Raw genomic sequence first — 27,336 nt, forward strand, 5'->3', positions numbered from 1 at the left:
CATCATCTTTGCCTCTGCACTTCCGCCTCGACTGACATCTCTGTCCAAACTCTTTGTCTTTAAATATGTCTGCTTGTGTCTGTATATGTGTGGATGGATATATGTGTGTGTGCGAGTGTACACCCGTCCTTTTTTCCCCCTAAGGTAAGTCTTTCCGCTCCCAGGATTGGAATGACTTCTTACCCTCTCCCTTAAAACCCACTTCCTTTCGTCTTTCCCTCTCCTTCCCTCTTTCCTGATGAGGCAACAGTTTGTTGCGAAAGCTTGAATTTTATGTGTATGTATGTGTCTGTTTGTGTTTCTATCGACCTGCCAGCGCTTTCGTATATATCTGCTATACTATTTTATCCCGCCTGTATATACTCAATAATACGTAACCCACTTCCAAACCATAACCAAAAAAATTATTTTTTTTTGCCGCTTTCAGCACTACTGCCGCTATAATATCCACCGTTTCTAGTTCACAAACAGTTCCTTTCACCTTTTAAACAACCATTTCGGCCAGTTCTAATAACTTTCGCTTTATTTCCATTTCCGTTTTTCCCACATCACTTATAATTTTTAGCCGCTTCCCACAGGTTTTAACGTCATTATTTCTTTGTCAGACATTGTTAGCCTCATTTTCATAATCTGCCACCACAAAACCACTCCTTTTAATATACTACATGCAGTTTTTTCGAAATTTTCCCGAATTTCTCCGTCCTTTAACGTGTTTTGGCGGCAACACAACCACCTAACCTTTATGCACATCGTTGTCTACCAACCCAAGTCCAACATAGCCCAGCTGTAACCAACACCTTTTCGCCTTTTTTCATTCCAGATCTCCAGTTACTTTCCGGTTCACCTTTATCTCTCCCCATATATTTTTATTTTCATTTTCATTTCACCTCATGTTACACTTTCCACCTTCTAATACCATGTCACCCTCACAACACCCCCACAACGACCCCATTAAGTTTTATTTACATTCCCTCCGCAAACATGCCTTCGCCCTTGCCAGATTACGCTCCCATATTCTATTTTCTCAGGCTTGTCTGACATTTGGCATTACCCCCAAAGGCCTCACACTTAAAGTTCCCATCTCTGGCTGCAACCCTTCCTTCCATCAGTCCCTATACCAGTTCCAAAATGAACAATCCATTGCCCTCACCCACCTAATCCTTCACCTACACATCAACTCAGCCAATGAACACACCCGTCAACTCCTATCCTTAATAAAAGTCCTTAATCTTTCCTCTCCCACATCCACACCGGCTGTTCAGAGCATCCTCCTACAGGCCAACCGTAAATTAGAACAGCATGCCACCCTCCACCTCAAAAAACTATCCAATCTCCTGGTTTCCCACCTCCGGAAAGGCAACTCACTCACCCTTCACAATCTTTCCAGCAAACCTCAACCTCCTCTCATTGCACACAAACCCAGTCTCTCCCATCTACTCAATCTCCCACTTCCAGCTCCACTCCCTCCAAAACCTCAAAATTCCGATCAACACAATCTGGAACCACAACACCCTAATTCAGTAGTTAACCTTTCCTCCAAACCTCTCTCCCAATCCGAAACCTCTGTCCTATCCAAAGGCCTCACCTTCAGCCCCACTCCCAGATTCAACCAAACAGCCCTCGTCAAAGATTTACTGTCCTAGACTCGTACTCTCTGCTGGAAGTATCACTTTACCACGAAGAAAAATGATCCTAATCCTACTCCTAATGATCCAACTCCCCAAGACACCATCCAAATTGAACCCTGCCTGGAACAGTTCCGTCCTCCGTCACAGCAGGACCCACCTCCTCTTCCTCAAAATCACCCTCTCCAAACCTTCCAGGAATTTCTGACTTCCAGTCTTGCATCTCAATCCTTCTTAAAAAACCTTAATCCTACACCCAACATCACCACTGCTGAAGCCCAGGCTATCCGTGATCTGAAGGCTGACCGATCCATCGTCATTCTTTCGGCGGATAAGGGTTCCACGACCGTGGTACTTGATCGTCGGGAGTATGTGACTGAGGGACTGTGTCAGCTTTCAGACAACACCACATACAAAGTTTGCCAAGGTAATACCATTCCCGATGTCCAGGCGGAGCTTCAAGGAATCCTCAGAACCTTAGGCCCCCTACAAAACCTTTCACCTGACTCCATCAACCTCCTTACCCCACCGACACCCCGCACCCCTACCTTCTACCTTCTTCCTAAAATCCACAAACCCAATCATCCCGGCCGCCCCATTGTAGCTGGTTACCAAGCCCCCACAGAACGTATCTCTGCCTACGTAGATCAACACCTTCAACCCATTACATGCAGTCTCCCATCCTTCACCAAAGACACCAACCACTTCCTTGAACGCCTGGAATCCTTACCCAATCTGTTACCCCCGGAAACCATCCTTGTAACCATTGATGCCACTTCCTTATACACAAATATTCCGCACGTCCAGGGCCGCACTGCGATGGAGCATTTCCTTTCACGCCGATCACCTGCCACCCTACCTAAAGCCTCTTTCCTCATTACCTTAGCCAGCTTCATCCTGACCCACAACTTCTTCACTTTTGAAGGCCAGGCATAACAACAATTAAAGGGAACAGCCATGGGTACCAGGATGGCCCCCTCATACGCCAACCTATTCATGGGTCGCTTAGAGGAAGCCTTCTTGGTTACCCAGGTCTGCCAACCCAAAGTTTGGTACAGATTTATTGATGACATCTTCATGATCTGGACTCACAGTGAAGAAGAACTCCAGAATTTCCTCTCCAACCTCAACTCCTTTGGTTCCATCAGATTCACCTGGTCCTACTCCAAATCCCATGCCACTTTCATTGACGTTGACCTCCACCTGTCCAATGGCCAACCTCACACATCCGTCCACATCAAACCCACCAACAAGCAACAGTACCTCCATTATGACAGCTGCCACCCATTCAACATCAAATGGTCCCTTCCCTACAGCCTAGGTCTTCGTGGCAAACGAATCTGCTCCAGTCCGGAATCCCTGAATCATTACACCAACAACCTGACAACAGCTTTCGCATCCCGCAACTACCCTCCCAACCTGTACAGAAGCAAACAACCAGAGCCACTTCCTCATCCCCTCAAACCCAGAATCCCCCACAGAAGAACCACAAAAGTGCCCCACTTGTGACAGGATACTTTCCGGGACTGGACCAGACTCTGAATGTGGCTCTCCAGCAGGGATACGACTTCCTCAAATCCTGCCCTGAAATGAGATCCATCCTTCATGAAATCCTCTCCTCTCCGCCAAGAGTGTCTTTCCGCCGTCCACCTAACCTTCGTAACCTGTTAGTTCATCCCTATGAAATCCCCAAACCACCTTCCCTACCCTCTGGCTCCTATCCTTGCAACTGCCCCCGGTGCAAAACCTGTCCCATGCACCCTCCCACCACCACCTACTGCAGTCCTGTAACCCGGAAGGTGTACACGATCAAAGGCAGAGCCACGTGTGAAAGCACCCACGTGATTTACCAACTGACCTGCCTACACTGTGATGCATTCTATGTGGGAATGACCAGCAACAAACTGTCCATTCGCATGAATCGACACAGGCAGACAGTGTTTGTTGGTAATGAGGATCACCCTGTGGCTAAACATGCCTTGGTGCACAGCCAGCACATCTTGGCACAGTGTTACACCGTCCGGGTTATCTGGATACTTCCCACCAACACCAACCTATCCGAACTCTGGAGATGGGAACTTGCCCTTCAGTATATCCTCTCTTCTCGTTATCCGCCAGGCCTCAATCTCCGCTAATTTCAAGTTGCCGCCACTCATACCTCACCTGTCTTTCAACAACTTCTTTGCCTCTACACTTTCGCCTCGACTGACATCTCTGCCCAAACTCTTTGTCTTTAAATATGTCTGCTTGTGCGAGTGTATACCTGTCCTTTTTCCCCCTAAGGTAAGTCTTTCCGCTCCCGGGATTGGAATGACTCCTTACCCTCTCCCTTAAAACCCACTTCCTTTCGCCTTTCCCTCTCCTTCCGTCTTTCCTGATGAGGCAACAGTTTGTTGCGAAAGCTTGAATTTTGTGTGTATGTTTGTGTGTCTATCGACCTGCCAGCGCTTTCGTTCGGTAAGTCACCCCATCTTTGCTTTTATATATAATTTTTCCCACGTGGAATGTTTCCGTCCATTATATATATATATATATATATATATATATATATATATATATATATATATATATATATATATATATATATAATGTGACTTACCAAATGAAAGTGCTGGCAGGTCGACAGACACACAAACAAACACAAAATTCTAGCTTTCGCAACCAACGGTTGCTTCGTCGGGAAAGAACACAAGCAGACATATTTAAAGACAGAAAACTCTTTGTCTTTAAATATGTCTGCTTGTGTCTGTATATGTGTGGATGGATATGTGTGTGTGTGCGCGAGTGTATACCCGTCCTTTTTTCCCCCTAAGGTAAGTCTTTCCGCTCCCAGGATTGGAATGACTCCTTACCCTCTCCCTTAAAACCCACATCCTTTCGTCTTTCCCTCTCCTTCCCTCTTTCCTGATGAGGCAACAGTTTGTTGCGAAAGCTTGAATTTTGTGTGTATGTTTGTTTGTGTTTGTTTGTGTGTCTATCGACCTGCCAGCACTTTCATTTGGTAAGTCACATCATCTTTGTTTTTAGATATATTTGTCCTACGTGGAATGTTTCCCTCTATTATAACCATATATATATATATGTGTGTGTGTGTGTGTGTGTGTGTGTGTGTGTGTGTGTGTGTGTGTGTGTGTGTGTGTGTGCGTGCGCGCAATACAGATACTGGCTAAGATATCGGTCCCAGTATTCCAAGACCATATCAAAATCTCTACAGTAGTTCAACAGACTAGCCTGGACATACGAAAAGAAGTGAGCAGGGGACTTAAGTTTTTATATGTAGATGTAGGACATTTAATTAAAAATTTTTTATTTACTTACTAAACATGACTACAACTTACATTTTATGATTGCATGCAGTAATGTTCGACTATTATGCTTTTGATGGATGATGAATGCAGTGTATGTTCTAATAGTAAAAATATATTATTTATGTGATATAATTACTATTTCATGATTTTGAGATTTTTTTCTTTACTTGTACTGTAAAACCTTGCTTCTTGCCAAATTGTATGATTCTGCATCAATGGGAAGTATGCTATAGGTTTTGATGAGTACCAAAATACGTAATATAAATGTCATAATATTATTACACTCCATCTTGGATTTTCCATTGTTTGATTAACATAAATGTGCGTATCTTTTGACTGCACTGACTTAGAATCTAATTTTTTTTACAATACCAAGGGACCACAGACCTAACTGTGTGCCATAAATTTGAACCTGATATGTCCACCTGTTCCTGAGGAAAAGGATTCTTAACAGATGGAGAGACAGACGGGCAGCAAAGCAATCCTATAAGGGTTCCATTTTTCAGGTGGAAGCAATGAAACCCTGAAAAGGAATCAGTGCAGGGAAAGGGAGTACACAACACTGTATCTTGAGTACAGTTCCAATAATCAGTAGGTCCGGTTAATTTATTGAGTCATAAATGAACTTAATTCAACTAATATGGAAGTTTAAGGCTTCTGTATGAGGTAGGAAAATTAGATCAACAAAACCTTAAATGATCAGAGACTGATCATTTTATCCAGAGCAACTCAAATCTGAACTAACAGTGGCACACACAAGAGGGATTTTGGTTGAAAAGATCTCTGACTGATTACACTGTTCGACATGGGTTCTATTTCTGATATTAAAGTATGTGCTTCTAGGCCATTTTACCGTGGGAAATTCAAATATGTAAACAAAATATCGTTGTCAGGGATACTTTTTATGTAATACGTATATATATGTATATTCACAATTCATGGCAAACACAGAGATGTTATAGAGAAATACGGGTATGTTGCCGCATCCAGTAGTGATAGAACGTGATACTTTCTTGTGCAACAGCAGGTGGGAAGAATCAGACATCATTAGGTTATCCCCCGCCACACCTATGGCATTAAGACCACCTGAAACATCTCATTAACTCGAACGGCAACAGCCGGCCGCTGCCTCGGCAGTAAAGCTTCACGCCTCCTAGGGACAGGTGCATCGAGTTTACAACAGTGGTGTTAGCCCCAATTTGTGTCAGTCTTAACGAGTGGGTGTTTTGGCTGACAAGTAACTGCCTGTCATATCTCCGAGCACGGTTGAATTTTTTAGTTCCTGTGTGTAAACTGATTGAGCCTGGCGCTGAAGGTAAAACAACTGCTTGTTTTTACACATCAGTGTTCCTCCAGTTCCCTACTATTAATTTAATACAGGTGTATTACCAAAGTAGTATTTTTAAATTTGCAGAAATGCCACGTCATCGTGGATGTCGATATAAGCCGGACAACTTCTTCTACATCTGTGGGAAGTTCACTTTTGCCAGAAATAGGAAGAAAATTTCTTCAGTCATAAAGAAAGCATACAAACATTACTTTGGAGTAGAGGTAGGAGACCAAGATAAAGAATGGGCACCACATTTCTGTTGTGCTACATGTTACTGCAAACTAATTCAGTGATGGAAAGGTAAAGAGAATGTGGCGTTGTTTGCTGTTCCCGTGGTGTGGAGGGAGCCTAAGGACCATGTTACTGATTGTTATTTCTGTCTAACAAAAATTCAGGATTTTACAAACAAAAACTCGAAGAGGCACATTGTTTGCGCAGATCTGCCTTCAGCGAGAATGCCAGTGCAGCATTCCGACAACCTTCCAGTACCTTCAAGAGCTCGAGGTCAAATTTCGAGTGACAGTGAAATAAGTAGTACTGAAGAAATCACAGATGATGATTCTTTATATCACTGCACAAGTGAGTCATCGCCACATTTGTTAACACAGGCAGATTTAAATGATTTAGTGATCTAGGACTAAGTAAACAAAAGGCGCAGCTGCTTGGTTCAAGATTACTAGAGTATAATCTACTGCACCAACGTACTAAAATCAGTGTGTTCAGGCACAGAGAACATGCCTTTATTTCTTATTTTTCAACTGATGAAGCACTAACATTTTGAAATGACGTTGCTGGCCTGATGAAAGTGCTGAACTTCACTTATATTTCACAGGAGTGGAGACTTTTCATAGATGCATCGAAAACAAGTCTGAAGGGTGTTTTGCTCCATAACGGAAATAAAATACCCTCTGTTACAGTAGCTTACGCTAGTTTGACAAAAGAGAATTACGAATTCGTACAAAGCTAAATTCATTATAATACAATGAACACAAATGGAAAATATGTGCAAATTTCAAGGTAATTGCTATGGTACTGGGAATGCAACAAGGCTACACAAAGTATGCCTGTTTTCTTTGCGAGTGGGATAGTTGAGACCGAAATTCTCACTGCGTGAAAAAGAAATGGCCTAGGCGAAGATGGAAAGTTGGCGAAAAGAATGTACAACGTGAAAGTCTGGTAGCTCCTGAATATATACTACTTCCACCGCTTCACATCAAACTTGGCCTGATGAAACAATTCGTGAAGGCCTTGGATCCAACAGGCTGTGGGTTTGCATATCTAGCTGCCAAATTCCACCGTCTTTCAACTGCAAAAATAAAGGAAGGTGTATTTGTGGGCCCACAAATAAGGGAGCTGCAGAAAGATGCAAATTTTGAAGCATGTTTAACTGATAATATGGGACTGTTTCAAGATGGTGTCGGAAAACTTCCTCGGAAGAAGAAGAGCTACTAACTACAAAGCAATGGTGAAGGAAATGATCAAAGCATATCAGGATTTGGGGTGCAATATGTCTTTGAAGGTTCATATGATGGACTCTCATCTGGACTACTTCACAGAGAGTTGTAGTGACGTATCGGATGAACATGGGGAAAGATTCCATAGAGACATTTCTACCATAGAAAGGCGCTATGAAGGGAAGTGGGTATCTTCTATGTTAGTAGATTATTGCTGGAATATCATTCGAGATAAGAAAGATTCGCAATACAAGAGAAAAAAGTGATGTGCATTACAAGGCAGTGGCTCATTGTTTGTCAATTTTCTGTAATTTCTCATGTCAAATAAATGCTTCAAAGTGTATACACAAAGGTTACTGTGTTATATGTTAGATCCCACCCTCCATTAATGTGATGAACTTATAATATCATAAAGATGTGCATGTGTTTGTCGACTTTCACCTCACGTTTGCTGCACTATATCAGAAACTGAAAAGAGAAATAAAATTGTGATTACTCATAAACTATCCCTGACAGAAAAAAACCAAAAACAGTTTTCAATTCAGCACTCAAAATACAACTAGGATCACAATATTTTTTATCAGAAATAGAAAAAAAGGTTAATTATCAGTGTGAAGCACTTTTGCCTGTGTTGAGCCTCATCTATTGAGAGTGGTGTCTGCTAGTTGACGTGGGAAGGATTTTGATAAATTAGCTTAGGTGCTGCTGATAGACTCAGGTGCATATCTTATATTGTAGTAGGGACTACTTCTGCATCACTGGAGAATTTGAGTTGCTGAGGGCAACTTCATCCCTTGATCCTAATTATTACTGACAAGGGAACCTCCCCATCGCACCCCCCTCAGATTTAGTTATAAATTGGCACAGTGGATAGGCCCTGAAAAACTGAACACAGATCAATCGAGAAAACAGGAAGTAGTTGTATGGAACTATGAAAAAAATAAGCAAAATATACAAACTGAGTAGTCCATGCGGAAGATAGGCAACATCAAGGAGAATATGAGCTCAGGAACGCCGTGGTCCCGTGGTTAGCGTGAGGAGCTGCGGAACGAGAGGTCCATGATTCAAGTCTTCCCTCAAGCGAAAATTTTACTTTCTTTATTTTCGCAAAGTTATGATCTGTCCGTTCGTTCATTCACGTCTCTGTTCACTGTAATAAGTTTAGTGTCTGTGTTTTGCGACCGCACCGCAAAACTGTGTGATTAGTAGACGAAAGGACGTGCCTCTCCAATGGGAACCGAAAACATTTGATTGCAAGGTCATAGGTCAACCGATTCCTCCACAGGAAACACATCTGATATATCCTATACGACACTGGTGACGGCATGTGTGTAACATGACAGGAATATGTTTGTCGACCCACCTAACTTGTACACTTAGCGAATGGGTAAAAAGATTCTTCTACCTTGCCCGATTTAGGCTTTCTTGTGGATGTGATAATCACTCCCAAAAAAGTGATGAAAACATAAGAGTTTGTCACACAAACTGAAAATAAAAAATTAAACTTTTTACTGGAGGGAAGACTTGAACCTAGGACCTCTCGTTCTGTAGCTGTTCTCGCTAGCCACGGGACTACGGCACTCCGTAACTCTCATTGTCCTTGATGTTGCATATCTTCGCATGGACTACTCAGTTTGTATATTTTACTTATTTTTTTGATAGTTCCACACAATTTCTTCCTGTTTACTCGATTGATCTGTGTTCAGTTTTTCAAGGCCTATCCACTGCGCCAACTTATAAATAAATCTGAGGGGGGTGCGGTGGGGAGGTTTCCTTGTGAGTGAAACTTTCCACCTTTATATGTGGTCTGAAGGAACCATTAAAACACAAAATGCAATGCCATTAGTCACTTGTTTCTTAAGCTAGATTGAGTTTCCATCTATTTTAGCAACCTGTAATTGGGAGGCTTGAAGAGGTTGAGAATTATTTCATTTTTATTAACTGGCAGGGATGAAGTGCTGGTAACATTAATCATTTCTTTATCAGCAAAGCCAAGTTAGAACTGCAGATACATTGGACTCAACTGCAGTGACTGTTCTGAATTAAAAAGGAAACAAAATTACAACCTGTCTCATGGCATAAAAATATAAAATTCTGATCTTTTTACAATGCAGTTTGACCTAATCATATGATAATAAGATTATCGTAATGTGTAGTGCTTGCATCAGCTTTTTATTGCAATGGAAATGGCAGAACGACTGGAATAATGCTACTGCATCAAATTTTGATAGAAACTGGGCAAAAGCCAGGTGGAAGCAATTCGGAAGATACAGCCAGTTTTCAGTGGCAATGCTATGGGCATCACACAGATTAAAGAGTGGTACAACCAGTTTAAAGATGGCTGCACATCGGTGGAGAGTGAGCCATACTCTGGTCTGCCATCAACATGCCAAAATGATGAGGTCCCTGCCAAAGAGAATGCTGTAGTGATGCAGCACTGTTGTATGACTGTCAGAGACACTGCAGAAGAGGTGGATATCACACATTCCATTGTGACCAAAGATTTGACCCTGAAGAGAGTGTCGGCAGAATTCATGCTGAAGCTGCTGACTGAGCAAAAGCAACTTTCTGTTGAAGTGTCACAGGGCATGCTGGGCTCCACAAACAGTGACACTGACTTCGTGAGCACCATAATCACTGATGATGAGGCCTAGGTGTACAGGTATGATCCAGAAACCAAATCCCAGTCATCACAGTGGAAGCATTCCTTGTTACCAAGACCAAAGAAGGCCCACCAAGTGCGCAGCAATATCAAAGTGATGCTGACTGCTTTCTTTCACTCCTATGGTGTGGTACACCCTGAGTATGCACCACAGGGTCAAACAAGCACCAAAGACTACTACAAGGATGTCTTCTGTCACCTACATGATGCTGTGTGGTACAAGCGACGGGACATGAAGTCAACAAGAAATTCGTGCCTCCATCACGACAATGCTCCAGCACATTAGCCATACTTGATTCAAACGTCTTTGGTGAAAAACCAGATTCCTGTGCTTCAACAGGCTCCTTACTCTCCCGATATGGCCCCGTGTGACTTCTGTCTGTTACCCAAACTCATGAGGCCATTGAAAGAAACACAATTTTGGACAAGAGAGGACATTATGACAGCAAAGACAGCCATGCTAAACTGCATTCCGAAAAAGGCTTTTTCAGCATGCTTCCAACAATTGTGGCACCACTGAGAGAAGTGTGTGGAGTCCCAAGGGCACTACTTTGATGGCAATTGTGTGTTCAACGCTCCAGGTAAACCAGTTTTCCTTCCCCCCTGGCCAAAGCTCGTTTAGGCCTGGTATATATAGTAACTAACCACAACAAGTCATAGATTACTAGTTGCTTGCCATAATTATGAGCAATGTGATTTCCTTTTTATGTGCAACATGTTGAAATTTTATGCATGTAAGATAATTTTTTTAATATGTGAATGTAAGTGATGTGAATAATTAGGCAAGCTTAAGCATTCTTACATAAAAGATAACGGAATGGTCAAATGTTATGACCAACTGACTAATACATACGACTGCTTATAGTTACAGACTAATTGTGTACTGTCACAAGGGAACACCTAAAAAAAGAAGTTACAAGCCATATTTTGAGGCAGTACATACTACGCCCTGAAACACACATCCAAGAAAAGGCACACTGTTGTAAATTCAAGCCTTTTTTAAAATACATTTGTGTAATACGTTCATTCTGAAACGAAATTTGTTAGCAAATGTCTCGGCCCCCTTTCCCATCTCACTGTTACAGCAAAACCTCCCAAATTATTGACAGTGGACAAGTGGACCAACAATTAATGCTCTTTCATATCGTAACACTTTTGTCATTTCCAGGTGTTCAATTTTTAATTGTTAAAAACCATTGACACAACATCTGCAGGAAAGTAAGTCACTCATTTTATGTCACACATTAGAGTCTAAATGTACCGTATTTACTCGAATCTAAGCTGCACTTTTTTTCCGGTTTTTGTAATCCAAAAAACTGCCTGAAGCTTAGAATCGAGTGCAAAGTAAGTGGAAATTCTGAAAAATGTTGGTAGGTGCCGCCACAACTAACTTCAGCCTTCGCATAATGTAGCGCTACACAGGCATGCTTTGCAGGCACAAAGATAAATACTGGTGCCAAAACCTCTGCGTCAGTAAATAAATTTAAAAAAAGGTGGAAGACGAGCTTTTTTTCTCCGCCCCTAGTTTCGACCACTGCATTTTCATACATTATCCAACGAAGTAAATACAAATTCCGTATTGTTCATCTTCGAATGTAGCAGCATTTCAATGGTCCAACAGGCAAGACTGTTTGGGATGTCTGTCAATATGGCCAACTCTACGTTCTGAATTTTTTCCTACCTGTGAGAAGAGATGGTTGCTAATAGGAACTTTTATGAATTGTGAATCACATGCAGTATTCTCTTCACCATAAGAATAATACGAATATAAACATTTCGCCGTGTATTCTTTCGTGTTTGCTGCTATCTCATTTAAATCCTGTCAGCCTAATAAACTACGAAACTAGTGTGAGACAACAGCAAATGTGGAAGAATATACATATCATGTCATGTTTATATTTGTATTATTCTTATGCCTAATAGTGATACAGTCAGGAATGAAACACGGCAATTGACTAGATTTTTAAATCTAAGATGATTCTAATTTCTGTGCAGAATGTAATGTACAAAAGAGGCGTCAGCAAAGATTTTCAAACAGAGAAAAATTTGAGCTAAACTCTCATTCAGAACGTCTTCTATCATACACAGTCTATTATTTGGTTCTCGTTGATCATTATTAAAGAAAGCAGCAGTGTAAGTAACAACAAATAGCAGTCTCTTGCCATTGTTTCGCTAATGAGACAATTCCTCTCTTTTTTTTTTTTTTGTTGTAAGCGGCGATAGCGTGCACAAAAGCAAGCCATACCGCGAGCGGCGACAGGTCGTAAACACACATTATCAGAATGCGACAAACACTGCATGACACAGTACAACAATGGATTTTCAGATTAGAGTGACGTAAACACCTATAACAAAGAGAACAGAACTTACCAGATCAAAGAAAAATAAGCAATAGATTCAAACCAGACGAAGCATGTGAAAAAGGAAGGGTACCCATATAAATACGGATGGAGCATCTGACGCATAGCAATGGCTACCTGGTGAAGCTTAACTGCTAAGCTTACGACTCGAACCAAACTACTGTAGCTGTATCGTCATTCATTCGACCTAAATTGTGTCTCATATTACAATGGACCAACTTTGTTTCAATTTGGAGGTGCGGCCTACAACTTTTCTCTCCTCTTGAATTTCGAGTCTCAAATTTCAGGTGCGGCTTAGATTCAGGAATTTTTTTTTTTTTCCCCTTGATTTCGAGTCTCATTTTTCAGGTGCGGCTTAGATTAGAGTAAATATGGTACTTGTATAGGCAAATGGGGTAACTGACATCATTCTGTGTGTTTTTACTGTAACCTAATGCTTTACTTAGGCACGTTTAAGTATCGTACGAAAAAAGTAAGAATCCAACTTACTCCAGGATGCAGCTTCTTGGCCATTTTGTGTTATTTTGTACAAAAACACACCATTGATTTTCTTTGCTTTATCCAAATTTGCCATCATTCTTTTTTCAATTTCATCAAATACCTCTTCAGATTTCAGTGCTTTAGCTGAGACACGATTCGGGTAAACATTTTGGGTCTCCACGAGGTCGATATAGGCGCCTAGAATAGAAGAATTTAATCAGAAATTGTGACATACCTTTCATACATCAGACGAATTGTATGTTTTTGGTATTCTAACAAAATACTTCTAGAGACTCCAGCTAAATTACTGTTTACTTATAAATGATGATAAGTTTACAAACTTAGAATTACGATAAGATCTTTCCAGTGTTCACTTCAATCAATCATAAAAGAATACTTAGAATGTTTCAACTCATTCATTCATTCATTATGTTCCATAAAACCATCATGAAGGAGAGCATTCGCTGATAGGGAACTAATCAAATTGTACGGTAATTGGCAGAACCAGACACTGCTTTGTAACGAGTATTAACAACAAATTGCGTCTACTGCTAATCTATTACTAAAGCCTCCATAATGTGCAAGATTTACTGAAATTTACATCGCCGATTTCAAATATTTTGATAAATTATGGAGGATGTGGCTAATCATCTACCCTTATACTTAAGTTTAGGATATTTGGGAATTTTCAATTTTCTGCTTTATGTCTACAGGTTGTTGTTGTTGTTGTTGTTGTGGTCTTCAGTCCTGAGACTGGTTTGATGCAGCTCTCCATGCTACTCTATCCCGTGCAAGCTTCTTCATCTCCCAATACCTACTGCAGCCTACCTCCTTCTGAATCTGCTTAGTGTATTCATCTCTTGGTCTCGGTCTACGATTTTTACCCTCCACGCTGCCCTCCAGTACTAAATAGGTGATCCCTTGATGCCTCAGAACATGTCCTACCAACCGATCCCTTCTTCTGGTCAAGTTGTGCCACAAACTTCTCTTCTCCCCAATCCTATTCAATACTTCCTCATTAGTTATGTGATCTACCCATCTAATCTTCAGCATTCTTCTGTAGCACCACATTTTGAAAGCTTCTATTCTCTTCTTGTCTAAACTATTTAGCGTCCATGTTTCACTTCCATACATGACTACACTCCATACAAATACTTTCAAAAACGACTTCCTGACACTTAAATCTATACTCGATGTTAACAAACTTCTCTTCTTGAGAAACGCTTTCCTTGCCATTGCCAGTCTACATTTTATATCCACTCTACTTCGACCATATCAGTTATTTTGCTCCCCAAATAGCAAAACTCCTTTACTACTTTAAGTGTCTCATATCCTAATCTAATTGCCGCAACATCACCTGACTTAATTCGACTACATTCCATTATCTTCGTTTTGCTTTTGTTGATGTTGATCTTATACCCTCCTTTCAAGACACTGTCCATTCCGTTCAACTGCTCTTCCAAGTCCTTTGCTGTCTCTGACAGAATTACAATATTATCGGCGAACCTCAAAGTTTTTATTTCTTCTCCATGGATTTTAATACCTACTCCGAACTTTTCTTTTGTTTCCTTTAATGCTTGCTCAATATACAGATTGAATAGCATCAGGGAGAGGCTATGACCCTGTCTCACTCCCTTCCCAACCACTGCTTCCCTTTCATGTCCCTCGACTCTTATAACTGCCGTCTGCTTTTTGTACAAATTGTAAATAGCCTTTCGCTCCCTGTATTTTACCCCTGCCACCTTCAAAATTTGAAAGAGAGTATTCCAGTCAATATTGTCAAAAGCTTTCTCTAAGTCTACAAATGCTAGAAATGTAAGTTTGCCTTTCCTTAATCCTTCTTCTAAGATAAGTCGTAGTGTCAGTATTGCCTCACGTGTTCCAACATTTCTACGGAATCCAAACTGATCTTCCCCGAGGTCGGCTTCTACCAGTTTTTCCATTCGTCTGTAAAGAATTCACGTTAGTATTTTGCAGCTGTGACTTATTAAACTGATAGTTCGGTAATTTTCACATCTGTCAACACCTGCTTTCTTTGGGATTGGAATTATTATATTCTTCTTGAAGTCTGAGGGAATTTCGCCTGTCTCATGCATCTTGCTCACCAGATGGTAGAGTTTTGTCAGGACTGGCTCTCCCAAGGCTGTCAGTAGTTCTAATGGAATGTTGTCTACTCCCGGGGCCTTTTTTCGACTTAGGTCTTTCAGTGCTCTGTCAAACTCTTCACGCAGTATCATATCTCCCATTTCATCTTCATCTACCTCCTCTTCCATTTCCATAATATTTTCCTCAAGAACATCGCCCCTGTATAGGCCCTCTATATACTCCTTCCACCTTTCTGCTTTCCCTTCTTTGCTTAGAACTGGGTTTCCATCTGAGCTCTTGATATTCATGCAAGTGGTTCTTTCTTCTCCAAAGGTCTCTTTAATTTTCCTGTAGGCAGTATCTATCTTACCCCTCGTGAGATAAGCCTCTACACCCTTACATTTAATCTACTAAAAACCTTTAGACCAGAGTACAAAACTTCTCTCTGAACCCTAGAAGGCCTATATAGAAATTACTTTTACTTGTAGTGTTGTGGTTGTGAATTGCAATGTTCATCACAAACACCCTCTTATTATTAAATTATAATGTAACATAATTTATTATACAAATTACATAAAATTCTTCCAGTTGTTTGACTGAACCAGGTACCTAATTACTTCGATGTTGGGAACCTTCTGAAAATCACATGGTCTCACATTCAGCACAATTTTATTGGAACTGACTCTACATATACACAATTCTCTTGTCCATAAATTAGCTTCTGAAGTCAGAAACAGTGCAAATATAAGGGACTGGAGGGAGCTGCTAGTTTGAAGGCTAGCTTATAATAGATTGCATGTTATGTTGCATAGCACCTAGTCAAGAAATATGACATCAAACCTGCCAAACAATACAAGAATTTGCGAGAAACATTTTGAAAAAATGGTACTAAATATAAATGCATTGATCCAAACTGTGACTGACAAAGACTTGTTACATCTAATTTGAGTTATGCTGTTATGTCAAATTCTTAAGTTTACATTTCTTTATACTGTCTTCTGATGCCAACAGGATCTGTGACTTGACCATATCTTATACTACTTGGCATTAAAAAATGAATGAATGATTGTGTTTGTCATCAAGTAATGAAAAGCTTTAGTTTGAATGTTATAATGCAGCCTTACCTGAAATTACTGGACTTCCTGTTTCAACAACAGAAGTTTCAAAGAAAATACGATTTCCTTGCTGCCACATATCTGTTCGCAGTGTCTGACCAGGAATAACAGGCTTTGAAAAACGAGCCTGCAAGAAAGAAAATCAATTGTACACCTCTAAGGTATTTTAAAACCAAACAATGAAAAATTCAGGATGGAATAATGACAATATCATGAAAAAGATAGATTGCTACTCACTCTGTAGCAGAGATGTTAGGTCGCAGATAGGCACAGCAAAAAGAGTGTTACACAAGTAAGCTGTCAGCCAAAAGGCTTTCTTTCAAATTAAACAACATACACACACACATGCTCACCCAAATGCAACTCACAGACATGATCACTGACTCTGGCTGCCGAGGCCAGATATGTTATTTATTCAAAATATTACACTGATAACTACAATTTGAAATGTAGTCACTAAAACAATAACCTGTAAGTCTTCAGTGGCATGATATATATATACACACTAACATTGAGTCTGAACAGTCTGACATAATAAAATATTCACTTGTTGATGGAAATTGAGTTGTAATTGCAATAACAAGATAATACTGTCATTCCACAAACAAATGATTAGAAGAGAAACGCTATTTTCAATCTGGTAATATGTCCAAATTAAACAACATATACATATACATTCATGCAAATGCAACTCACAGACATGACCACTGTCTCTGGCTGCCAAGGCACCAATTATAGCAGAATAAAGTAAAGTTGTAGTTTCTGTATATTCTAAACTTCCTTAGCAAACGACCATGAAAGAAATGCAAATAAGCTGAAAAAAAAACATGAACTCTTCAAAGAAAGTGTGCTTGTTCTTTTCCTCAGATGGAGTTGCAGTTCCAGGACAGTACAGCCATGCATGTTGTTGCTGTTGTTGTTGTTGTTGTTGTTCTGAAGGGGCACACAATACAAAAGCTCAGTGATGTTTATGTGTCTGCTGACAACTCAATGGCTCAACTATATGGCAAGTACTTACTTCTTCCATTAAACAATAAGAAAAGATGCAAATAGTGTTTATAGTAGGTCTCCTATTATTTATTTTCAAAATGTACGATGAGAAGAAACAACATTATGAATCTCTGAATCACAATTTTATTTGAGTCTCAGATCTGGTTGCAATTCCCTATGTGATTAAATATTTCTTACCATCAACAAAGGGACTGTTGTAGGCAATAGTGCCTGGAGATGAAGATAAAAAAGGAATTTTTGTTAGCTGTGTTCATGCTAATGTATTTGTACAACAAAATTACTTTACTGATTCTATTACAATTACTGCATGATGTGCCAGGTTATGTTGTTTGTTTGTTGTTTTTGTTGTTGTTGCTGCTGCTGCTGCTGTAGGCATGAGGCCTAGGATTCACATGAAGTAGTTCCCAAGTCTTTTCAGTTGCCAGCTATCCTTTTGATTTCACCATAACTTCTGCACCTGCCTTAGATACTCATATCTAGGTGCATACCTGTAATTCTTTTCTTCTACCATCCATTCACTTACAGCTTTCAGCAACGATTCATTTCATGATACGTTCTCAACCAGTCTCTCTCATTCATTATGGTTTCAAAGAAAATATTTGCACGATATCTTCATTCCTTACATGACCAATCCAACTGGTTATCAACAGTCTTTATTAACACAATATACCACAGGTTCAATATCCCTGCCAACGGGTGACATCAGTTGCAGCTCAGAGGCACTACAGCTCACAACTGATGGTCACCACCAGTGGCATGTGTGGCATGTCACATGGTCTGAGCCACTCGCAGCAGTGGGGCCAGGCAGGCAACTTTGATTTAGTCTAGAACAGTCCACTGCATGAACTCCTATCAATCATGCTGTTCTGCTTGTTGGCTTTTGACTGTGTTGTACCTGGAGTTTCTTGTTCCCATTGTTTCCTTTCAATCAGCGTTCTTCTGTCGACAAATTTTGATTTGCTTACAGACTATGCATTCTTATTGCAGGCAGACAGAAAAACAGGTTTCCACCTTTTTTCATTTCTGTCTTCTCTGCTGTCCACATTTCATGCCCATACAGAGTCATGCTACAAAAATAGCTTTCATGAATCTTTTTCTGGTCACAAGGGTTATATTTTTTTGTTAGCACCAGTTTGTTTTTAAGGACAGTTTTTTGCCTTGTGCAATACTTGTTAGCATGACTTTCTTGTATCTTCTTTCTTTACCTCCTTTATTTCCAACACAGCACAGTTCATCTATTCCTCCAATTGTCACTTGTCCATTTATCTATCCAGCGTGTCCACCTGCTGCGCACAGCATTACCTAAATTTCCTTTCTGTTTATGTGCATATTATAGTGATCAGTTAGAGCACACTTAACTCCATTAAGCACCAAATCTATTTCTGATCATTTTCAGTCAACACGATGTTGTGATTATTTCTGTCCTTGACAAAACAAACCTCACATCAATATACTCCTTTACCTCCCTCACTCTCTCCGTATCTTTCCAAGCATCAAGCCCAACATTGTAGGGTCCACTGTTATGGTTAAACAGAAATGGCATGTTAATTTTAAGGGGTGGCCGGATGCTCTTCCTGTCACCACCCCGTAGGCCCCGGTACTGAATAAGTTTGCCCCAGCTGTCGGCGTCTAGTGTAAGCCATGGAGGTGTGAATGTTTTCAAATGTCTGCAAGTTGTTTAACTTAGGCAGAATGTCGGGACAAGCCTGGTATTCATATCGAACAGGATGTGGAAAACCACCTAAAAACCACCTCCAGGCTGGCCGGCACACCGGCCCTTGCCAGTCCGCCGGGCGGATTTGATCCGGGGCCGGTGCGCCTACCCGAGTCTGGGAAGCAGCGCGTTAGCACTCTCGGCTACCCTGGCAGGTACTTCTTTACCTCCCTCACTATCTCATCAATACATAAAATAAACATCAGTGCTGACAGACAGTGAGCAGCCCAACAGTACATATTCCTTTCCTAAATTTGCCATCGTGTGTCATTCTACCAGTACTGACTACTCCAGCCTTCACCCTCCTTTACAACAGGTATCTCTCTCTCTCTCTCTCTCTCTCTCTCTCTCTCTCTCTCTCTCTCTCTCTCTCTCAGCCTGGGTCTGAGTGATCTGCCCCTCCTTTCTAATTTTTCGCAACCTACCCTCTTTTTTCCCTAAATAAGGAATTGGCTTTTCTGAAGTTGTTTCCCCTGTTATATGTCTACTGGCAACACTTACAAATTCACCTCCTGAAGGTAAGGCCAGCCATGTTGTCTCCTCGTAATTTTAGTTTTCTCATGCCAATTTTCCTTTTGATACAATTATTTCTGCAATTCATACCACACTTCCCAAAAACAGAAAAAGAACGTTATTCAGTTCCAAATCATAAAAAGTCTTCTCCAAACTGCAACGTACATTTTCTTTACTCACCCACATCATGTATTATTAACTCCAGTGTTAAAATTGTTCTTGAGTGCCCTACTCCTCCTAAACCAAAGAAGCTGGTTCTCAGTTTTCAGTTTTACCTTCTGTTCTTCAATAAAGCACTCTCATGAGTATTGTAGATGCATGTGATATCAGTGTTGAGACAACTGTCCCAATGCAACACAAGGCATAACATTTCTGAGGCTGCATTGTGAATGAGATCTGAACATATGGCTTGATATCCTTGTCTGCAATGAATTGTTTGCCTCTTACAGTCTTCTTTAGATCACCAAAAATAGCATAACTGCAGGGAGAGAGGTCCAGACTACATGCAGGATAACAGATGAACTCCCATTTTAATGTTGCAAGAGCTCCTTGACTATATTTGCTGTATGGAACCTTGCATTGCCATGGAGCTGGATGACTCCATAGGTGAGCTGCTCCTATCACTTTGATGGCCAAGGTTTGTGGGTGTTGATGCACATTCATTATTCTCTCTTGCTACAGGAAGTTTTAAGAAGTGCGCCTTTTTGGTAAAGAAGTTGGTGAGAATAATCTTTCCCCCACTTGTGCACACAGCCTTGGACTTTTTGGGAAGCAGTGGCCCTGCAGGCTTCCACTGTCATTGTGACTGTGGTTCATGAAACATGACAAGAATTTGTTCCCCCCTTGGCAAAGTGCTGCAGATGTTAAAGAGAGAGTCACATTCGAGATGCTTCCTGTAGGGAGTTTACAATTTGTCCTTAATGACTGTGAGAAAACTTCAAACGCTCAATCCAATCTCTGTGGAAGTGGCTGCTACTGTACTCATCAGTCTTGAATAATGAAGATGTTCACCTGTTGGACAATAATTATAACCTGGTATGGTGTTCCAGACAATGCATCAGCGGCCATCAACACCCTACCTTCCCTGAAACGCTCGTGCCATGCAACAGAACATGAAGTGCTCTCTATACACTTGTGCCTTTCTTCAATCAATTTCCATTCCCTTGCACTCTTTCCGCTGTTAGGGAACACATTACACCCCTTTTCCCTTTTTCTGAAGCTTCAATTTCACTGATTTCAGCATGATAGGGTGCAGTGGACGGTTCACATGTGCACATGCTCCCTCTGACATCAAGTGGGTGTGCGCCTGTGTCGCTATAGCAGCGCGTTTGGAATCACTGTGCTCTGCTCTTATAGGAACTGCACCTTCTTCCAAATGCAGTGACATTATGATTTTCACATTTTACTGCCTCTGGCTTGCTTCTTTTTGAATGCTTCTTATACTAAACTGATTCTGCAGTAACTTTCATATGTATCCACTCTTACTACCTACGAAAGTGTAAATAATATTATTCTCAAAATGTGATGGAATTTCTCAAATACTTAAAAATAAATTTCAGAAGATTATGAAACTTGACTTGAACTGTAATTATTCAACTTTTCCCAGTCAGTAACAGTACATACCAATAATAATGACTTTAAACATGGTTATATTGGTTAGGGCATATGGTCACGATTATTAAAAAATGAATACAACCAACTGAAGTGAATTCCACTATGAATTAAATACCCCGATTGCCTGGTGGTGTCAAAATCAAGTTACATGGTACAGAAAGCAATACATACAGAGCAGAGATGAACAGGGAATCTTTCTAGTGAAGGGCAATGCAGTACAGGACCACAAATGGCACAATCTACCAGCAAAAGCAACCTTGACAAAGAACAGATTGATGTGGCTTGGATGTGGGAACAAGCAATTTCAAAACGTCATAACTGATCAGCTGTATGCTTGCTACTGTCATGCACCTCTAAGAAGAGTGGTTGAAGGATGGTGAAACGATTGGTAGGTGACAACTACACCTCATCATAGCATCACTCACTTTGCACAGCAGGACAGGCAGATCTGATCACAGAGTACGATACTGGCACATGCACAAGTGTTTTGGAGTCCACCATTCAGCAAACATTGTTGGAGCACAGGGCTCTGGAGTAGATAATGCCTACACTTCCTATGGTGATCCAACAACATCATCAATTATGATTCCAGTGGGCTTAAGCTAACTGAGATTGCATCATGGATCAATGGAAATGTGTCGCGTAGTCAGATTAATCACATTTCTTGTCACACCTGGTTGATGGTTGTGTCCGGATATGATGTCATGCAGGTGAATGGCTCTTGAAACATACATCACGCTATGGACACAGGTTGGTGTGGTCAATATTATGCCATGGGGGACATTCATCTGATCTTCCATGAGACCTTTAGTAATAATCAAAGCACCAAGACAGTTACGGTCTATGTGAATGTTACTGAGGACCATTTGCACCACTTCATGCTTGATGTCTTTTCCTGATGGAGATGGCCAACTGTCTCAATCACAAGACCAGACTCATGCGTCATTAGTTTGAGGAGCACAAAGGTGAACTCATGTTGATGTATTGCCCACCAATTTTGCCTGATCTGAACCCAATGTAACACATTTGGGATGCTAACACATGCCAGCTCCGTGCCTACAAACCACTGGTCCATAATTTATGGGAACTGTGTGACGTGTGCAAAGACACCTGGTATATCATACCTACAGAAACCTACCAAGGACTTGTCAAATTCATGCTACACAAAACTGCTGTTGTATTGCACTCCAAAGGTGGACTGGCATGCTATTATGAAGTTGGCCGTAATGTTTTGGCTTGTGAATGTATATCCCAGTATGAAATTAAGTGCTATGGCCTGTGAGAGCAGAAGGGGAAAGGGGTGTTTTCAATTTGGGAACTGCTGGTGTAAGTTGTTAATGCTGGATGTTTCTTATTTGTGTGCTGCTCTGGGCGGTACACAAGAGTATAGCATCATTCCATGCCAAGTGGTCTAGAGGTTCCCACATGTCCCCAATAAACATTGGTCCAGTTTCAGGTCACCAACTCAATACTTGCGGAGATATGGTCATTTACAGAATGAGATTTTCACTCTGCAGCAGAGTGTGCACTGATATGAAACTTCCTGGCAGACTAAAACTGTGTGCCGGACTGAGACTCGAACTAGGGACCTTTGCCTTCAACGGGCAAGTGCTCTACCAACTGAGCTACCCAAGCATGAGTCATGTCCTATTCTCACAGCGTTACTTCTGCCAGTACCTCGTCTCCTACCTTCCAAACTTCACAGAAGCTCTACTGGGAACCTTGCAGAACTAGCACTCCTGGAAGAAAGGATATTGAGGAGACATGGCTTAGCCACAGCCTGGGAGATGTTTCCAGAATGATATTTTCACTCTGCAGCAGAGTGTGTGGTGATATGAAACTTCCTGGCCGATTAAAAGTGTGTGCCAGACCGAGATACGAACTTGAGACCTTTGCAAAGGTCCCGAGTTTGTGTCTCAGTCTGGCACACAGTTTTAATCTGCCAGGAAGTTTCATATGGTCATTTGTTTGACCACACGGCACAGCTATCAATAACGGAATCTCGAGTTTTCACCAACTTTGAGACATAATATCTCCAGCAATATTTTCTTGGAAGAAACAAAACTTGGCATCTTGTGCAACTTTATGGACTCTATTAAGCAAAATAATAATACAAAAGATTTCTTCAGCAATTTTAATATGGACAATTTGAAGCAAAGTTGGCTGAAAAAATGACTCTTGAACAAATGTGAAGTTTAGCTTTTTGTCTCTGGGAGTAACTGGACGATAAACTGAAATTTTGTGCATAATAACTTACCAATACAAGATCCTAGAATATAAAATTTCATTCTCATACTGCTTTCCAATAATTTACAAATTCAGAGCAAAATTGATGATTTTCTTACAAACAAGAAAAATGGCTATTTTTAGCCCACTTTTACAAGAACATCTTCTGCAAACTCTTTTCAGTTATTTTCATTAGAAAGATCATGTTCAAAACCACCTAACAAACTACACTCAATTTTGCAATACGAGCATATAAGGCCCTAAAACGCAACAAGGTGGAGGTGCACTGAAAAAGTACCCATATTCTACTGGGACTCAAATTAAATCTGACATTTTTTATTATGTTCTACAACTGTTTGTGACTACAGGGAAGGCAATAGTGAACTTCCTGATGACTAGGAAGTGAGATCAAATCACAAGAACTCAGGGGACAGTGGGGGAGGGGGGATCAAGTCTAATTTCTTATATGGTATATAAAATGGTCTTTCTAATTAAAACAATTGAAGACAAAGTCTGAAAATGAGTTCATGATCATAGTATGGCACATTATTTTACAGCTCCATCTTGATCACACAAACTTTTACACTTCACTATTAATGGTTTTGTCTACTGCCATCTTCAGATCTGCGTTGTTGCGTACGCATGTGATAGTAGCTGACGTACCTGGCACACTCTTGCAGTGCCTTCTGAGTGTGATTTATTGAAAGATGGAGAAAATGGCATAATACCATGTACCATTAGGCACAACATTACATGGAAGGCATTGCAAGAGAGTGCCACTAAAAATATGTCAGCTACTACCACATGCATACTTCCAACAACACAGCTCTGAAGATGGCAGTAGTCGAAACCGGTAATAGTGAAGTGTGAAAGTTTTGTGATCAAGACAGATCTATAAAATAAAGATAAACTAATGAAAACAGTTTAAAAGAGTTTGCAGAAGACAATTTTTTGTATAACTGGGCTAAAAATACAATTTTTTGTGAAAATCATCCATTTTGCCATAAATTTGTAAATTGTTGGAAAGCAGTAGGAGAATGAAATTTTATATTCTAAGACCTTGTATGGATAAGTTATTACATAGAAAGTTTCAGGTTTATCCCACAATTACTTCCAGAGATATAAAAAGCTAAGCTTCACATATTTTCAAGCATCTATTTTTTTGGCTGATTTTGCTTCAAATTATCCATATGAAACTGCTCAAGAAGTCTTTACTATTATTTGCTTATGGGAGTCAGAAAGTTGTACAAGATGGCCAAGATTTTTTCTTTCAAGAAAATACTGCTCGATACATAAGTCTCAAAGTTGGCGAAAACTGTTGAAAGCTTTGCTGTGAGCTCAAACAAATGACTATATCTCTGTAAGTATTGAATAGGTGATCGTGAATGTTTATTGGAAACGTGTGAATGTCCACACAAAATTTCGTCAAAATCTTTTACCTAAATTAGATCACTTGGCATGGAATGCTCTATAGGCAGTGATTTGAGTCTAGTAAAGTCACACACTAAAAGCAGTAGGGTAATGTTTGTGTTGCTCTGAGGTAGCAGAAAATATTGTCAATTTGTAATTCCTAAGAGCTACTGGTAATAAAAAAGTATGTTATTGCAGTTGTTATAACAAGTCTTCTACTTACAGGTGTGGAGAACTGCTATGGACTATAATAGCAAACAAATTAACTGAAGAATTTGATAAGGTGAGGAGATATACTCCCCAATGTGAGGCCAAACACATCATCTGATAAATGTGATAAGATGAGATTAATTTTGATCTTTGGAATTGTGATCTCTGGCCCCTTGTTAACAAGTTAACAAGGACAGAGAATGCTGATAATAAATGGTGCTGTTTACTTCACTGATGATGCAAAGCCAGGAATTATTATTAAATCATTTATGCAAACCATTTGTAAAAAGGTAAGAAGGTTAAAATAAATAAATTTGCAATGTTGTGGCTATAATGCAGGATAAATATATGTTCTCCACATGATATATGGGAGGACAAAAGTAGTGGGATACCAATATGCACATATACAGGTGGCAGAAGTACCACACACACAAAGTAAAAAGGGCAGCGCACTGGTGGAGCTGTAATTTGAACTCAGGTGATTCATGTGAAAAGGCGCCCAATACGATTATGACCGCACAACGAAAAATGACAGCCTTTGAATGTGGAATGGTAATTGGAGCTAGACGATGGGATATTCCGTTTTGGAAACTGTTAGGACATTTAATATTCTGAGGTCCATAGTGTCAAAAGTGTGCCAACAATACCAAGTTTCAGGCATTATCTCTAACCACAGACAAGACAGTGGCCGATGTCCTTCATTTAACAACCGAGACCAGTTGCATTTGCGTATAGTTCTCAGTGCTAACAGACAAGCAATACTGCATGAAATAACCACAGATATCAATGCGAGACACATGATGAACCTATCCGTTAGGACAGTGCAGAGAAATTTTGCATTAATGGGCTATGGCAGCAAACAACTGATGCTAACAGTACAACATTGCCTACAGTGCCTCTTCTGAGCTCGTGATGGTATCGGTTGGACTCTAGATGACTGGAAAACCGCGGCCTTGTCAGATGAATCCTGATTTCAGTTTGTAAAAGCTGAAGGTAGGGTTTGAGTGTGGTGTAGACCCAATGAAGCCATGGACGCAAGTTGTCAACAAGGCATTGTGAAAGCTCGTGGCGGCTCCATAATGGTGTGGGCTGTGTTTGCATGGAATAGACTGGGTCCTCTGTTCTAGGGGACTTATGACCTCAGCAGTTGAGTCCCATAGTGCTCAGAGCCAACCAAAATGCAGCCCCACTATGAATGCTGTTCTCAAACACGGAATGAGTTGGTTGACATGCATAAGCTGCTGGAAATCGCCTTGACTACTGTCAAACAATTGAAGGCTGTTGCACGAATCAGTGTGTAGGAAGAGCTCCCAAGAGCTGTGTACCTGCGATACCTGTACCAGCGGTACCTCAAGCGCTATCCTCTCCTGTGGATCCTGTCTTCTCTGCAAAAAGTATTGGATCTGTCATAACCCGTCCACTTGACTGAGTGGCATGTCAATGGTAGATGTAGGCATCCTGTACAGGGTGGATGGAGACCAGGGAGAACTCACGGTGTTGTACCAATCCCCCTAACCAACAAGTTTGAGGTGCTGTCTTTCACTGAAACTGAAACTCAGCCAATGCGACTCACTTTACCTGTTTTGAGGAAACCCATTTTGTCTGGTGTCAGGAGGAGGCAAATGCAAAAGGGTAAGGGTCTATTAATCAACACCAGTTCAAATGAATGACGGGACCCCTTAGAGAAATGGTAGCAAGGGACAGGAAAGGACACCAGGTCCACTCAGTGAATATGCTTAGGGGCCTCATTCAACACGTTGAAGAGGCTATTCCAGCAGCCATTGTAGGAACAGGGTGCAATCAATTGCAGATTGTGGCACATGTTGCCTGGGCTCTGAAGTCATTCTTCGGTCATTCCAATGATCGGCAGAGAAGGTTGAGAACACCAGCCTTGCGCATGGAGTTTCAATGACACTCATAATTTGCAGTATTGTCCCCAGAACTGATCATGGCCCTTTGGTTGTGAGTCGAGTGGAAAGACTGAACCAGAGACTTCGAAAGTTCTGTGACAAGCTAGGCTGTGACTTCCTGGACTTGCCCCACAGGGTTGAGAATTGTAGGGTTCCACTAAATAGGTCAGGTGTGCACTACAGATCAGAGCCTGCTACTCAGGTAGCTGTGTGTGGGGTGCAAACAAGGTTTTTTTTTAGATTATGTGACTCTCCATCCATTCCAGACAATGATGTCTGTAGGAACCCCAGAAATATCAGTGTGAGATC

The 27,336-nt window shown here is 40.8% G+C and overlaps 1 protein-coding gene across 3 annotated transcripts in view; it reads right to left on the minus strand.

The window, feature by feature from the left end:
* The window catches only part of LOC124798400 (peroxisomal multifunctional enzyme type 2), a 146,717-nt gene that overhangs the window by 10,249 nt on the left and 109,132 nt on the right, over positions 1–27,336 (minus strand). For all 3 annotated transcript variants that reach the window (XM_047261786.1, XM_047261787.1, XM_047261785.1), the window contains exons 15-16: positions 16,429–16,546; positions 13,229–13,417 (exon numbers count right to left, since the gene is read on the minus strand). In XM_047261786.1, coding sequence (XP_047117742.1) covers positions 13,229–13,417; positions 16,429–16,546 — 307 coding nt within the window. The remainder of the gene's footprint in view (positions 1–13,228; positions 13,418–16,428; positions 16,547–27,336) is intronic.

This window comes from Schistocerca piceifrons, chromosome 5, assembly GCF_021461385.2.
Source record: "Schistocerca piceifrons isolate TAMUIC-IGC-003096 chromosome 5, iqSchPice1.1, whole genome shotgun sequence".
NCBI classification, from domain to species: domain Eukaryota; kingdom Metazoa; phylum Arthropoda; class Insecta; order Orthoptera; family Acrididae; genus Schistocerca; species Schistocerca piceifrons.